General features: G+C 44.5%; 1 protein-coding gene across 2 annotated transcripts; it reads left to right on the forward strand.

Annotated features, from left to right (window-relative positions):
* Positions 429 to 13,289, forward strand: FAM181A (family with sequence similarity 181 member A). 2 transcript variants are annotated; one of them, XM_021403700.1, is made up of 2 exons: positions 429 to 463; positions 11,818 to 13,289. In XM_021403700.1, exon 2 carries the CDS (start codon positions 11,888 to 11,890, stop codon positions 12,752 to 12,754), a length of 867 nt encoding a protein of 288 aa, XP_021259375.1. In that variant the 5' UTR covers positions 429 to 463; positions 11,818 to 11,887; the 3' UTR covers positions 12,755 to 13,289. The 2 variants fall into 2 exon arrangements, with proteins under 2 accessions (XP_021259375.1, XP_021259376.1); XM_021403701.1 differs by lacking the exon at positions 429 to 463 and adding an exon at positions 11,380 to 11,543.

Below are 17,024 nucleotides of genomic sequence, written 5' to 3' on the forward strand. Positions count from 1 at the left end.
CCAGGAGCTGGAGACTGGGCTACCAAAACTGTCCAGGAAATCATAGCTGGATAATTAGTGAATAGTTCTTAGAAGGAAAAAGAGCTTTATTTTTGTTCCAAGGATTTTCTGACCAGTGTGCTTGCATAAACATGAATTAAAAGAATAGCAAGAAGAGAAGGAAGATACTAACGCATCCGCAGCAAGCCAGAGAAGCTCCCATGACAGAAATCTGTGGGATTATTCAGCAGAGCTTGTCCTAAAGGTAGTTGCAGAGGAAATGCTAAGTCATGGTTTGAAACAGTGATTGAGCACCTGGTGGAAAGGCAGGGCCAAGCCAGGGGAGCTCAGGTGCAAGCAATGCACCTGAGTGAGTGGAACGTGTGAAGCCAGGATCCACCCCTTCCCAGACCTCATTTAAGGGTTGGTAGTGGAGGCAAGTGTATCTTGCTGGAGATTCCTGTGTACCTGTGGTCTTCTGAAGGTAAGCAGTTTTTCTTCGTTTGTTTCTGTATCTGTGGCTGCTGTGTTTGGGCTTGTTCTTATTTGCTGCAGCCTGGGACTGTGCTATTATTGCTGTACTTTCCATTGCATTAAAGTGGTACGTAGAATTGTTAGTGTTGGAATACTAAGGCCACTTAGTCCACTATCAACCCATCCCCACTCTACCACTAACCACGTTCCTGCATGCCATATCCACACATTTCTACACATCTGCACCTCCAAGGATGATGACACCACTATCTCCCTGGGTAGCCTGTTCTAGTGTCTCACTGCTGTTTCTGAGAAGAAATTTTTCCTCATATCCAACCTGAAGTTAAACAACAAATGTTGCTTGTGGACAGTTCTATTCCTGGATAACTTGGGATTGCACCATGCTTATAGATCAGTTCAATTGATGTAACAAGCCTTGCTTGACTCCTCATAGAGTCTTTCATCACATCTTCTCTCAACACACGCTTAGCAGCATCCTCAGTCTGGTTCAGTGTGTTGCTTACACTGGTACAGACAGCTTGGGAAACTGGCACAGAGTGGTGCATGTGGCCATTCCTATGTGGAGCAGTCCCAGCTGGTGTGGAACGCACAGGTATCCATGCTGCTTTTCTTCGATTGTATCTGGATGTGATCACCACAAGACTGCACAAGATATCAGGTGTGTGCTAAACCTCAGAACAATCTTCTCTATAAGAAAGCATTTCCTTTCTGCTTTGTCTTAGAGTGATACTGTAGAATAACAGTCTTCAACGAGTTGCGGTTGAAAACAAAAAACATCACTAACAGCAAATCCCTACCTACCATAAGTATATCAAAATCCTGAAGATCCAGGGAAGTTCCCTAGAAAACAAAAGGTTCTGCTGAAAGAAATCTCCTATTTGCAGCTTTTTTTTTTTTACCAAGTCTTGGTTGCTTGTGCTAGTGAACAACTCTGGTGATCATTTCTCAGTACTTCCATACCTGGAAGAGCAATTATAAATGTTCCCCTGTTCTGTCAGAGTCCTCTTAATATTAAATTGTTGTGCATTGGTCTATCAATAGTTTTATTTTTAGAGAAATATATATCATTACATAGCCAGTTCTCTCTCTTGAAACATTTGTCTTAAGAATCTTCTAAAGTTCAGCTGCATAAAAAGACAAGTATGTATGTTTGGAAGGAGATCTGACAGCAAGTGAGTTAATGAGGCCTGAAAGGCTGCCAATTGGGTTTTAACATTTGAAATAACATTGCTTATTTCACTTCCAAATAAATCTTTGCGAATGTTTTGGGAGCTGATAGGGTGCTACCTTAATTTGGACAATATTCCTCTTGCTTCCCTTGTTTGTCATTGTTTATGTTTGTTTGGTATTTCCATTCTAATATTTCTGGTATCCATTTATAAGAAAACATGGAAAGGTTGTTTTCCATGATACCTTTTTCAAGTTTCATGAGGCAGGGTTCAAAATAACTGATTTTTGGCTGGGTAAAAAATAGCAAATCTTTTACTGTCACAGTCTGCATTTTATGATGCTATGTTGCTCTGAGCAGCTGCTGCCTAGCATAGGGATTGCCCTGTTCTGGCAATATGAATGAGTCCTTAAACAGCTGCAGATATGCAAATTCACAGCCTTACTGAGAATGCACTATCACATTTCCATTGGTAATGAGCAGAACATCTAAGTACTTTCCATCTGAAATGGGCTTTACTCTAAGCTAAGGAAACCAGCAAGTAATAAGGAATGTCACATCAGGTGGGCAGTAGCCTCCTGGGAGCACAGTGTTGATCTTTGTGCTACAGGAACAGGGCTCGTGGCAGAGTCTGGATCCAAACATCCCCTCAAGTCAGTGAGTTTCTGATCACCTACAGGTCCCTGTAGATGGCTGTGGTGGTGTTCCTGCCCCAGGCAGGGAAAGAGGAGTCCCCTAGGCCACAGCTGGCCTGCTGGTGTATATAAGGAATGTTGGGTATGAACCTTGAGATTCTGTGCTCACCTGCCCCAAATTTATCCTGCATACAGGAATTAGGAGAAGAAGGAAAAGATGACTGGGATGTCTTTGTGCTCCTCTGGTCCTAGGCCATTTTGGTACAAAAAGCTCCTTATTTCCTGCAGGCTACAGTAATGTTGGTGTCAGCCAAAGGGCCTGAAGGAAGACAATATAATGCTAACTCCCATCTCTTCCTTGCTCTCAAACCCCCTTCTGTGGAAGCAGAGCTGGATGAATGGAGTAGTAACAATGCTGCTCATTCAAGACCCCACAGGTAATATTTAAGAAAAGGAATTCTGGCATGAAACATCTTTCCAACTATTTCTCAGTGCTGAAGCAGTACAAAAACACCTTCCATTCAGTCCTTTTTGTAAATAAATCTGTGGTGTTTGTTTCAGAAAAATGGAGTGACCCTATAGCCAAACTTTGAGCTATGTGAACAATTGCCCAACTGCCCAGGGATCAGAAGAGGAGAGACAGCACTTGATGCAGAGGAGATAAGTTGATGGCACTTGTTTTATTCATGACCCTTGTGAGCTAAAATGGGAGGTAGTAAAGTCGTGACTGGATTTACATGAACAACCCGCCCACTGAAATGCAGCCTTCAAAAATCCTGATTAAAAAGTTGGACTTCTCTTCTAGCTACAAGCAACCCTCTCACTCTTCTATTGGAAGAATTTTACATAAATTAAAATTAATGCATTTTTTTTCAACTAGGTCAGTGGAATGTAAATGTTCTGTTTTAGGGAGGATTATACATCGTAATTCAGCTAAGGGACGCACGGCACAGATCAATCCTACTGCATTTATCAAAGTAGAGCTGTTTGGAGCAGAAAGCAAGCAAGTTTTCCTAACGTACACTTCACTGCAGTATTTAGAGGCTCATGAGGCTGTGGAAGGTATTTGTCTAACTTGAGAGAAACCTCAAAATTGTAGAATCATAGAGCTGTAGGGGTTGGAAGGGACTTATGGGGATCATCTAGTCCAACCCCCTTCTAAAGAAGGTTCCCTACAGCAGGTTGACCAGGAAAGTATCCAGGAGCTCATGAACATTCTCTAGAGAAAAACATCTTCGGGCAGTTTGTTCTAGTGCTCTGTCACCCTCACAGTAAAAAAAAAAATATATATATAAAAAAAGTCTTCCTCATGTTTTTATGGCTTCATTATGGTCTTCTGGTACCTAAAAGGAGTTTATAAACAGGAGGGAGACTGACTTTCTCCATGGTCTGATAGTGATAGTGCAAGGGAAGAATGATTTTTCTCTAAGAGAAGGGAGATTCAGATTAGATATTAGGAAGAAATTCTTTATTCAGAGGATGGTGAGGTGCTAACACAGGCTGCCCAGAGAAGCTGTGTGTGCCCCATCATCTCTGGAGGCATGGAGGCCAGGTTGGATGGGGTGCTGGACAGCCTGATCTGGTGGGGGGCAGCCAGCCCATGGCAGAGGGCGGGAACTGGAAAGTCTTGAAGGTCCCGTCCATCCCAAGCCATTCTATGATTTATCTGTCTCTCTGGCTTGGCTTTTCTCTTTGGGCATGAAGTGCACATAAACACATGCACTGAAATGAATGGCTGCCCTGATTTCCATCCACAACAGGGAGAGGCATCAGAGCTAAGCAGACATGTGGCTGTTCTCAGATCTGGACTGGGGTAGTTGTTTTGCCAAGCTGGAGAAAAGATTATGTGACCAAGACTGTGATGCAGCAACCAATACAAAATCTTCTCAAAAAATAACATCTGTCTTCATGATGGATGGCACACTGAATTATGCTGGTTCCCCTTAGAGCAACTTAATCTTTCTTCTAAAAAAAAATAAAAATATCATGAGTGAAACTCTGGAAGATTTAGACTTTTTTTTATAAGCATTGAAACGTAATTGCTATGAATGCAGAATAGCCCCAAACAAACTTGTAAATAGTAGGTGAAAGGAAATGAGACTTTGCTTTTCACACAATTCCAGTGTACTCTTTCTGTGCCTCATGCTCCACACCCAGAATGTATTTTACCATTTCTTATGGTAAGACGTGTTCTAGTGAACAAAATCAAATGTTTCCCTAGTCCATCTCAGATGATAGCCTGTGTGGATATTAAGGGAAGGACACAAGGATAGGGGAAGTATTTGTATTTGATTTTTATCTGACATTCTCTTTTGGCAATCAACAGCATCAGTAGTCCTTGAGCGACAGGTTGAAGGTGAATTATTCAGCTTGATCGTGGTCCTCTATGGCATGACTTTGTCTATGTCCTTTTTAAACTCATTAATACTTTGGCAGCAGGACCCATGGTTTAATGTATCATGCGGAAAATTCCTTCCTTATGGTTTAGACCCTGTGCATGGTAATTTGATTTGTTACCCCTAATTTCTGCACTGGAGAAACAGAAATTAACCTTGTCTTCATTACCTTCTCTATTCTGGTGGTGATTCTATACACTTGAATCATACTCCCTCAGCTTGTTTTCTTTCCAGACTGAAGAGGTCTAATTTAATATTTCCTAGTATAAAAACAGTTCCAGACTTCTGACCACTTTTGCTACCTTTCTTATACCTATCTAAACCCAAAGTTATTAACTTACTTCTGTGCTAAGGAGAACAAAATTGCAACTGTGCTCAAATGAGCACAATCAGTATAAGCAGCAACCTAACTACTGTTTTCTGTTCTGTTTTACTCTATTCCCTCATTCAGTAATTTCAGCTACTCAGTTTACTTTCTGACTGTTGCAGAGCAATGCATAAGGTTTTCAGAGAACTCATACCTCTGTTTCAGTTACCCAAGATCTTTCAAGTGTTGCTATACAGAGGCTGGCATTGCAGATGTATAAGTAGAGTCATTTTTTTTTCCTAAGTGCCTTACTCTGAACTTGCCAATACTTAATTTCATCTGGCACTTCATTGTCAGTTGGTATTATAAGCTCCTTCTGCAACAGTCCACTTTAGCTTTGATTATTATGAATGATTTTGTATCATCTGCAAACTTTGCCCCTATTCACACTCTTTTGCATGCAACATACAGAGATGGTGAACAGCACCGATGCCAACATAAGTCCTTGGGGCACTCCTGAAGTAGATCTGTCTCTGGTCTGGAGGAAATGATGCCGTGTTCTGTAATTTGCACAACTACCTTTTCCATTAATCATCTTTGGTCCTTGGGATGGAGACTGATGTTGATAGCTCAGCAATTTCATATTTGAGCTTCTTCAGCACACTTAGTTGAATGCCACATCATCCTCATGGTCAATTTGTACAGAAGGGTCTGTTTTCTAGAGACTATCCTTGCTTCTCTACTATCAAATGCATTTCTGATGAGGACTAGTGATGTGGCCCTGTCTGAGGTTTCATAGTCTCACCATCAGAGCTCCTTCTCTGGGAACAGCGCAGGTACAATGACTTGTTTATCAGAAAACAACAGTCTTTTGCACCTACCGGAACAACCGGTCCTCAGTGGAAGGGTGCTGTGCCTCTGAGTTAAGCTCTTACACTAAGCATGATTCAGCCACCAGCTCATACCTGGAGATTCTCTCAATATCTGAAATTTAAGTTCTATCAATTATAACTGGGAAGATGCTTTGGATATGTTGCATTCCAAACCTGGAGTGCTGGAATAAGCACTTAGCATGTAACACTGCAGAGTAATGTCTTTCTTTCTGTGAACTACTGTCCAAAAGGGCACATAGCAAACTCTGCTGCAACTCACCAACACTCACCTAGTGAACAGAAATACTGCGATGTTCCAGACAAGTAGAGTGCTAATCTGCTCCAAGAAACCAGCTCTTGTGCTTTTAACAGAAAACTACTGGGGGAATCTAATTTAGCACCTGTAGAAATCAATGCACAATTCAAATTTGGCTTCAGTGGGAGTAATGAGCCCAGAACTGCTGTAGCAAACACCCAAGCTCCAGAGAGACTGACTGATCACTGATGCTTCACTTAATATTGGTTTTGTGACTTTTTCAATTTTTTCACTGCAGTATGTACTGCAGATCGCATTTCAATCTGAAATTTCCTGATGCTTTATGGAGGAAGGACTGAGCACTTTTTGCAGCTTTTAAGAGATTCAGCTATTCACGTACACGTTTATGTCTGTATTTTTCAATAATTTTGCAGTGCTCATCAATGGAAGCTACCTGTATTATTTGGCACCAACCTTGTCACTGATCTCAAAATACTTAACTGTTTGAGAATTACGTAAAGGAAATTATATTTGGCCCTGCTTCTGCTTGGTGCATACCTGATGCATGTGGAAGCAGGATTTAAACGTCAAGAAGGACCAAACCAAGACCAGGGTGATTTTTAAACATTATCTGATTCACTAGAAAGAGAGGCAGTGAGAAGCAGGATGAGCTTTGATCACGTCTAATTACAGAATATATAGATACACCATTGACATGACCTTGCAATAGTGTGGTTTTTTCCTTCCCAGAAAAACAAAAATTTCCTTGAAGAAACAGCTGTGTCCTGTCTGCAGCCTGAAGAAGAATGGCATTAGTCACATGCAGTTCCACACGTAGCACAATTGTAAAGTTCACTCTCTGAGACTGACAGGAGCTATTCACATTGGCCCCCTCTGCCATCTGCCTGAATGGCAGTGGCTGCAGGGTGGTGACAGCCCCCCCGCCTGCCCCAGTGCTCAGGGCCTGCTCAGAGTGCGGCAAATCAGGGTTTAAAAGCAGCGAGAGGATGTCACTCAGGTCAAAGCAGATTGTCAAGAGGAAAAAAAAAATAGGGAGGGAAGAGTCAAAGCTGGTGGGAGTACCGATTTGCTGTTCTTCTGGGGTGAAAGGTGTTGGCTCCATCATGGTGGTGAGGAGAAGAGAGCAAAAGGAACAGCTGAGTCTGGGGAAGAATCCTATATCTCCCTCTTTCCTTACTTCCTGAGCTTAGAGGTCTTGTATTTGGAGGCAGTCTCTGAGTCCAGAGGACAGCCTGCTGGAGGCTTGAACACTATCAGTGTCCCCTCTTGGTATGCTACAGGACCCATCCTGCAGTCCAGGAAGGTCAGACTGGATGGAGGAGTGAGGTTCATTTTCATCCTATCACCTGTTTTTCCTTCTCATTTCCAGATGGTGACTTCTCTCCTCATAGCAGAAATTCCTGCTATCAAACCCTGGGGTGTGTGTCCCAGCATTCCTATAATCCTTTCCTCTCCAATTGCTGTAACTCCTAAGGTCCCCTGGTTCTTGCAGTACGATGTTAAATAACATTTCCTACTTTTATGCCACCAGCATATCACTAACATTACCTCTTCTTTCCTCTCCTCATCTCCCCAAAACACTACAAACTGAAACCGTTGGTGAATTTCTTAAGAAAAAATTTTGACAACTGCTAAGAAGTCTTATTTTTAAGTAAAAATCTGTTTACTATATGTATTTTTTTATTAATGGGGATTGCCTATTTTTAACTTGCATAAGGAAAAGATGAGGAGAACAGTGCTTAGCATACAGACATATTCCAGACAAATGGATACTTGCCCCAAATCAGGGAGTGCAAGGAGCTGATTTCAACACAGCCCTGCCCAGAAAGTATACTGGCACTGCACTATGCACCATAGTTATACTGACAGCAGGGTGAGCCCTGTGACAATGCTTATTACTCAGGCTAAGATGGAGAAAAAGTGCTCTTTTAGGAGTGAAAAATGAATTTTGTGTAAGCCAGTGCCAAAACAGTGTTTTTGCATCACCTCTGTACTACCCAGATGTTCACTAAACTGCTCTTTGCTTCACTGATCATTACAATAATAGCTGAGATTCGGGTATTCGTGTTATCTCATCTGCTCAGTGCACTTACTGCATTGCTTCCTCTCTTAATGGTTTGGATTACTGGGTCTGCTCATGCAGTCCTGGGATGATGCTGATGCTGGAATATCTGCACTGCATGGGTTCCTCAGTGTAGAATTACGCTGTGAGAGGTTTTAGGGTAGAATTGGCTAGATCGTGACATCAGATACAACGAGTGATGTTTTTTAAACATTTCCCAGGTATTTTTGTGGCAGAAAATCATTTATCTCTCCTTTAGTCAGCCTTGAAGGAGATTCTGTGTGTTTGGGAGAAGCCTGCCTGCATCCTTTTAGTAAATGGGTTTGTTTCTGTGCTTCACTTATAAAAAGGAGTTAGAAAGCTTCACATACCAAAAATTCCCAAGAAGACAGCTGTCAGGGGGTGACATGTCAGATATGAAGTGGCTCTCCAGCTGGTCCCTGTCTGCATGCTGGGAAGGCATGTGGAGACATTTTTTCAATTGCTGTACTAGTTTGACACATTCACAGTGGAAAATGATGTATCATTCTTGAGCCTTTGGTTGGTGGACACTTCAAAGTGCACTGGATCCTCAGAGAGGAGTGCCCTATTGTTAATTGTTCCTTTCACATGTACATTGGGATGAACATGGCAAGAGCAGTGAGGAACAAAAGGGCTCCGGTGGCCTCTTAGAGAAAACCCTGTGCAGCTCAACCTGAGTCTGACCTTGAAGGGGTGGGTTGCTCTGGTTCTTAAATCCTGCTCGCTGGTTCATTCCTCTTCAGCTCCCTGCCGTTACCGAGCTGCAGGCGAATGGGATGCTGGAGCAGCAAGTGTGAGGGGGCATGGGAAGCTGCCATGTGGTGGCCGAGGAGCTGTGACCTGGGCAAGTGGCCTTCCTAGAGGGGACAGGCATGGATGGACACTTGAAGAGAGATTCAGCGGTGCTGGAGCAGTGCTGGGTTCCCCATATCCATCACCATAAATCCTGTGTCCTTCCTGTAAATCCCCTATAATTGGATACAGGACACACAGTATGTGACATGAGTTTCCTTGGCCTCTGAGAACATGGTTCATTAACATCCTGAGACAATCCTTTTCTCCCAGGCACCTGTCCCACATCTCCCTTCATCTCTGCCTTCCTCCCCTGGACAACCCGCTAGGGGTTACAGTGTACAACATGTCCGGTGTGGGGTCAAAATCTCAAACGCAGCAGGCAATTTGTTCCTCCAAACAGAGATGTGAACTCTTGATGTGCATCTTGTTAAGTGTGCTAGAAAACACTTCTCTCTATAACCTCAGCTGCAGATGAAGGACCTGTGCTAAGTCATAGAGAGGCCAGGTCCTAGCTAGTGTATCCCAAAATAGATGCTCAAGTGAGCAACTGGAAACTCCCCACTGAAGATCCTACTGGAGAAGATTGCACGTAGGCCTGCATCATGATGGCGTGAGGCAGATGATGGAAAGTCAGCTGCACTAGGTCTCCTGGGGAGGAGCTGCTTTTGGAATAGAAACTGGGAGAAGAGAAGCCCCAGTGCCTCCAGCAGTAAGGGCAAAGCTGCCCTCCTGTCTGCCAGCATCATCCCCTGTCTCAGGCAGCACCAAGGTGCTCTCAAGGTTTTCTACCTCGGCATCACATTGCAGCCTGCTGTGGTGGTGCAAAGGCTCTGTAGCATCTTCTGCTGCGTAATGTCCTGGTCCTGAGGTCTCCCTAGACCTGCAGCACCTGAGTGCTGGCACCAGCACACATGGATTGGGTTGGACAGGGAGAAATGGCATGAAATGGGATGGCAGCACTGAGCACACTGGTATAGGAACACTTGAGTAATCCCTGAATCCTCAGCCACTGTGTGGTCAAATGGCACATTCTAGATCTTGTCCTTCTCTAGAGAAAATTGGAGTAAAAGAAATACATGCAAAATGTTGCACTTTTCAACTCTCAGTGCTCAGACCTTTGGTGCTTTATGATAGCAAAGAAGATTTTACTTGCAAAATGAGGAGTAGTTGGGACTTCAGTCCCTGCTTTCCCAGGGCTGACAGCCTCTCCCTGGCTGTTGGCATGCTTAGCCGACCACTGTCCCGCTCCTCCCATCCCCAGGGTGCTGCAGGCAGGGAAGTGGGAGCTGCCTGTGGGAGGCAGTGGATCCCAGGCTGGCACATGGGGCTGCAGTCAGCTCCACATCACCCATACATACTGAGGGCAGCCCTCCTGCTCTCCTATTCCCCCAGCTCCCAGTTTTGCTGTGCTATTAAGTTATTGCCACCCCTCGGGGACAAGCCTGCACGAAGGCAGAGGGTCACATAGCTATGGATCAGTAAAGGAAGCAGCTCAATTAGCATTTCACACGCCTTTTCTTCCCTCTCTTCTTACCTTCCCTGCAGTGGGCATGCTTTCCCCTTAAAGGATTGTCCTGTTTCTGCTCCTTGCCAGCGTTGGCAGGGTGACAGTAGTCGAGTGTGCAAACTTGTGCTATTGTCCCCAGGCCAGGGGGAGTCATGGAGACCCACTAATATGACACAGGAAAATGTTTGCTGATGGCAATTCTATGGGCTTTGTCTAACTCTTTCTCCATCATGACGACTCGATTTAAGTCTCTAACTGTTTGACTACAGATGCAAGAGTACTATCCAACTCCATCCTTTTGTCCGGGTAGTTTGAATGGGTAATTCAGCTTTTGTGTAACTCAATTGAGGGGGCAAACATAAAGACAAGATTCTTGAGCGCTCAAGCTCCCTTTCCATGGATATCTGCACATCTCTTTAGAGATTTGTTCCTTTCCTACCTTTTTCTGACATCATCCTCCCCTTAAAAAAAAAAAAAAAACGTCTCTGATGGGGAACAGTTAAAAGTAGGCTAGCCTGGTCCCCCGTATTACATTGTCCTGTGCCAATGAAGCATGGTCAGTATCAGCCCCCAGACAGCTTTGGGGAGCACAGAGAAAAGGGTGCCTACACTTTCCTAACTCATCATCGGCACTTTTCCTTTGGATTGTGCCTTTAAAAAAGAAAGGCCTTGGTAGGGGTGAAGAGGATAGGGGAGAATGGTAGAAATCTCCGGGAAATGATTGTATTTATTAGCTGTCTTTCTGTGGCTGTCCCCATGGTGACAATTTGTGATGGCAAAGAATGTGAGAAGGGGAGGCTGATGCCTGATTGGGATGCTTTGTATTTGGCAAAGTGGCTCCTGATTGGTCTGAGAGAGCCCCGAACTCGGCAGAGTCGATATTCATTCAGCTTGCTCAAGTGCTCGCTCAACTGCCTCCACACACACCGGCTGCCTCCGTCGGGCCTGGCAGCGTGTAACCTGCCTAACGAGATTAGCAGGAAGGGGCTCTTCTCCACCAGCACCTGCCGGAAAGCCCCAGCGCATCGGGTGAGTGTCCACGCTTGCTTGCAGGGACGTGAGAGCAGCTGCCTCAGCTTCTCCCCACCTATGACTCACCTAACGAGATTAAGTGAGCAGCCCTGTGCCAGGGCAGTGCCGAGGGGCTGCGGGCACACTGCAGCCTGCCTGCACGGGGGTGTGCTGGCGGACAACCTGTGTGCTTAGCTGAGAAATTTGATGCCTTCTCTCCACCTCCTGCAGTGTTCTTGATGCTTTTCGAATGCAGGCTTCGCACTCTGAGTCTGCGCGCCGTGTCTTGCAGGTTGGCCAAGGCTTGCCTGAGACGGATTATAAACGTTTAATGGGAAATTCTGAACAGCACGTCCAGTGAAATGGCATCAGACAGTGAGGTAAAAACCCTGCTGAACTTTGTCAACCTGGCCTCCAGTGACATCAAGGCAGCCCTGGATAAATCTGCTCCCTGCCGCCGGTCAGTGGACCACAGGAAATATTTGCAGAAGCAGCTGAAGCGCTTTTCTCAGAAGTACTCGCGGGTGCCGCGGTGCCACCCTACCAAGCCCCCGGAGTGCGGCCCACGCCGTGGAGCAGAGGACAGGGCCCGCAGCTGCCAGCCTGAGGTGCCTGACCCCGGCCCCCACAGTGCGGCTGCCACCGAGAAGGTGCTGCAGGCAGCCGAGGCGGAGGAGAGCCTGGCAGGGGAGCAGGTTGTGCCAGAGCAAAACCCTGAGGCCAGCAGGCCAGACCAGGTGCCCATGAGGAAACGACAGCTTCCTGCCTCCTTCTGGGAAGAGCCACGGCCGGCACAGAGCATCCCAGCCAGGGGCTTCCCCACGGGCCCCGAGGGGCTACCAGTCCCCAGGGACCCTCCTCCCTTTGAGGGGAAGAAAAGCAAAAGGAGCCAAGACACTGCCGGCCCTGAGAGCCATGATCCTGCCCTGCATGCAGGGGAGGAAGAACCCACTGGTGTTCTCTCGGGCCGGGTGGGTGCCTGGACCTGCTGCCCCTTCCCCTGTCCTGGGCCAGCTGTCTACCAGCCCCCAGGAACACTGCCTCCAACACCTTTCCCAGGGCTGGGGCTCTGGAGGAAGGGCACTGCCACACTACCAGCCGAGGCACAGCCCTTCTGCAAGGAGGCAGAGGGCACAGGGCAGAAACTCTACAGGCCTGTGGTTTTGAAACCCATCCCCACCAAGCCCACCATCCCCCCACCAATTTTCAATGTTTTTGGCTACCTTTAGCCAGAGGAAAGAGCCAGAGTGTGAGACACTGGACAGAACAACCCCTTAGAGAGAGTTGAAGCATCAGGTTGGGCACTGGGCACAAGGGGCTGGCTGTGTGGGGAAGAAGCTTCCATCCAGAGATTGTGTTGGCTGCACCGTTGTCCCCTGCACAAGCTGGAGTGAATTAGTAACTGTACAGCCTCCATTCTTCTCTTCCCATGCAGGTGAAAATCAGGAATAATCCGTATGAAGCTGGTGGCATGTCATGTGTGGTGAATCAGACCTCTTTTATGGAAGCACATGGTTGAAGCCATGACAAGCAGGGCTCTGGGCCATTCACAGCTGCAATTGTAACACCTTGGAGACCTCCTCCATGTGGGAGCATCTTCCCAGGTTGCCCTGCAGCCACAGCACTGAAATGAATTACACTAGTTGAAACTGTTTTTGTACTTTAAAGTAATTCCAGAGAAGACAAGATATTCAGGTCACTTCCTTTTGCGTGCAAGAGACTGGAAGGATGGTCTTTAATGTAGAAACTACATTTGCGAATTGATTTAAGCTCTTCTTGTGTGTAAATACTAAGAGATTTGAAAAAAAAATAAAGGAAGAAAGGAGGTAATTTTATTTTGGTGATTCTGCAAATGCAGTGTGTTTACTTTTGCCCACTCAGTAGATGCAGGTTTAATTTGCAGCTGCTGGTTAGATACGAGGGCTGAAATCTCTGCTTATTTAGAGTGATGTAATTCAGATGTAATCTTGAGGCCGGGAAATCAATGAGTGTTAAACTGGTGCAAATGAAGCAGAATAAATTTCTGCTTCATAAATTGTTCCCCAGCATCATCAACAACAACAAAGTGTTATATGTCAAATACAAAAACAAAAATATGATAGAGAAGTGTTTGTAATAGCTTGCCCTCATTTCTCTCTAGCAGAGATCTTTTCTTTTGTATGATTTTAAGATAGAGTCACAAGACCTGGCTACAATTTTTTTTGCCTAGTGTTTTCTTGATTATTTTGGTGAAATGGCATGGTAAAAGCTGATAGGTGATTAAGTTTCTTTTAAACCCATTGAGAAGGTGTTGCTAAGGCACAGAACATGAGACCTGAAGGGTTTAATATTGTGTACATCCACATCTATTCAGTTATACTGGAATAAATCGCTGAGATCAAGAGGCATGTGTTATGGGGGGGAAAAGGACAGAGAATGGGCATCTGTGACCTATCTGGGCCTGAACCTGCTCTCCCTGGAGCGAATGGGAGCTTCTGGGACTCAGCAAAAAGTGGCCTTGATCTGGTTGGCCCCTGGCTACTGTAGTGCTCTATCACTCTGGTATCTCTATGAAGAGAAAAACGGGCTGTGCTTCTTTCAAGTGCACTGCAGTCATGAAAAAATTATCATCTTAAGCCACTACAGAGTTTAATTTTGGATCTACTGATGGGGCTTGCTGTTATGTAACCAGGCTGCAACTGCATTTAGGATATAAACTACTCTCAGGTTGAAAGTAGTTTATTCTTTCCCCAAACCTCTCAGTTTAACCCACTGATGCTTATTTTAATGGAAATAATGGCTGTAGTAGGTTAGTCTTTCACTGCTTTCTAACTGCTACCAGTACTTCACATATGTATCAAGCATGTGTAGACTGCTCTTGTAAGGAGACAGAGCACCTGTGCAAGGTGCAAAGTAGTTAAAAGCTGCTCTAGGAATTCAAGGCATCCGGTTAGCTCTTGATCCTGATGTGAAGATGTCCTTATGTTTTTGTCCTTTTGGGAAAACGAATCCATGAGGAGACAGTAGCTCTCTTTAAGTTAGTGAATGGAGAATTATGGATCTTAAATTGCAGAGCTGGAGGCAAGGACATGTTGTATGTAATTAGAAGCACTTTCTCACATAAACAGCTCTGTGTCACTGTTGTAATCCAGATGAAGCCAAATGCTGAATTTCTCACAGTGTTGCCAATGCAAAGCACCCTCCTTGGCATTGCTCTTCATCTGGGTGACCAGAGCAGCCCATGGAATGGACAACAGGTATTGCAGAGACTGCTGTGGGCAAGTGCTCCTGCTGGAGTTCAGGGGAGAAAACTGAAAGTGGGTTCCACTAGAATGTGGATTTTATCAATATTAAAATACTTGGCAAAGTGGAGAGCTTCTGTAGAAATTTTATTTCTGAAGATATTCAGAAAAAGAAGAGAGTTAAAATCAAGATTCTACCTTTAAGGTACTAAATCTTCGGAGTTTCTTTTTTAGTCTTTTGAAACATGTATTTGAATGTGTTGCTGTTTTTGATGTAGCAGCATAGCCTGCTTTTAAATTAAGCTAAAGCATAGAACCAGAGTGTTCCAAGTGATCTCCAGCACACTTATATTTATCAGTTTACCCTTAGAATCAGGCTGATGTTATGTTTTAAAATTCTTAAATTCCATTGTGACTCAGGGATTCCTTCCCCAGTCCAGGGCAGGAGGTGGCCCTTGTTGGGGCTCTGAGCTGGAGCATCAGTGAAGTAAAACAAGAATGATCAGAAGCCAATTGCTAAGTACATTCAAAGTCATAGAATGCAGATGCATTAGACATTTCAAAAGGTTTGTGAAGAATGACAACTCTGTCTCTCTACGAATATTTACTACTCTCTCGCCCCTGAGAATTACCATCAAAATTATTGATTGTGCAAGCTTGGATCGATTCAGACTTTTCCTGGCTGTTCTAGTGTTTGGTTGTTCAATTTTGCTACACAGGACAGCTGATAACCCTTTAGAATCTAATCGTTTAATTCATACTTTATTGGAAAGATGGAAACATAACAATCAAGAGCTGCTGTTTACTACAACAGTGCAAATTTAATCTGTTAAAACTACAGTAGCTTTCATAAATAATGGGAAGGGAGGGGTAAATGAAAAGCTTTTGTATAAAATAAAATAAAAACCAAAATAGTGCACACAAACATAAAGTGAATTGCACATGTTGCAGTAGGATAAAGTACAGTAACCTGGTCATGAAATATTCCTACAGTATATCACAAAAAGTTATAGTCTTTAAAGGAGCTGGAACTACTGATCTGCTTACAAAGCTTTGTTTGTTTGGGATGTTGAGTATTTATCTCATCAAAGTTTTAGACAGATGCAGTAAATGCTCATCACATTTGTACAGATTCAGCATTACACATTGAACATTGTATCAGTGACTGGAGTGTAGGAGAGGTAGCTGGCTCCATTTCAGTGCAAATAAATGTAAACTGACTGTGTGAAGATTTGCAGTAAAGATAGCAGAAAGGGCATAGTAACATAATTACTAGGTTCTCCCTCTAACATACATCTCTCCTCGGTTGCTGTGCACGCTGTGCCCTTACCCATCTCACAGTTGCAGTATGCTCACATCAGGTCAGTGACTGCTGCTCAGGACAGACAGCTGAGAGCAAACAGTACGTGAGTCTCCCAGCAGAGATGAAGGTCTCTTGGCAGAAAGAAGAAATGGACTTTCTGTATTGGGTTGTATTTGGGTATTGGGTTCTGTATTTGGGTTGTTAGAGTAGTATGGTTAGGTTGCGGTTGGACTTTATGATCTTGAAGGTCCTTTCCAACCTGAGCAATTCTATGATTCTATGATTGTATTTGCTCCACCCAAAACCAATTTCAACTTGTCCAAGGTCACGAAAAAAAGTTGTAATTCATGAGACTTTTGCGTACTTAACAATGTTGGTTCAGAGAAAATTCCCTGTTGGGATAGTTTATGAAATTCCATCCCTGCAGTTGGTGATTTCAAATCCTTCCGTCAGCCAGCAATCTCCAGAGCTGACACTGCATACCAAACAAGTGCTTATATAAATGGTCTCCACCAGGCCATGCTCAGTATCCATCACCTGCAACTCTTCTCTGTTACACTCATTTAATTTCAACGATTTTTCTTCTGATTTACATCAATGTGAGTAAGACCCAGACCTTCACTGCTCAGCTCCACAAGCTGAGGGATGCAGTAATTCCACAGATGACTTTCAATTTCTCAAATTATTGCTTTACAATTACATGGTCTGATTTTTGCGTGGTCCTATGTGGAGCTAGGAGTTGGACTCAATGATCCATATGAGTTGCTTTCAACTTCGGATATTCAGTGATTCTGTGATTCTAATTACAGGTCCTTCACTGGCAATACAGACTCCCAAAGGCTGGGGAAGTGCTTCAGTGGCCTGCTTAGCCAGCTCTTCTCTGTACAGCCAGCAGTGGTGACCAGCTCCTAACTGGTGTCACTGAGAAGCTCCATCGTCTGAATGGCCCTACTGGGCAGGTGGCACTGCACCTCC

The sequence above is a fragment of the Numida meleagris genome, chromosome 6, assembly GCF_002078875.1.
Source record: "Numida meleagris isolate 19003 breed g44 Domestic line chromosome 6, NumMel1.0, whole genome shotgun sequence".
Taxonomy (NCBI): Eukaryota; Metazoa; Chordata; class Aves; order Galliformes; family Numididae; genus Numida; species Numida meleagris.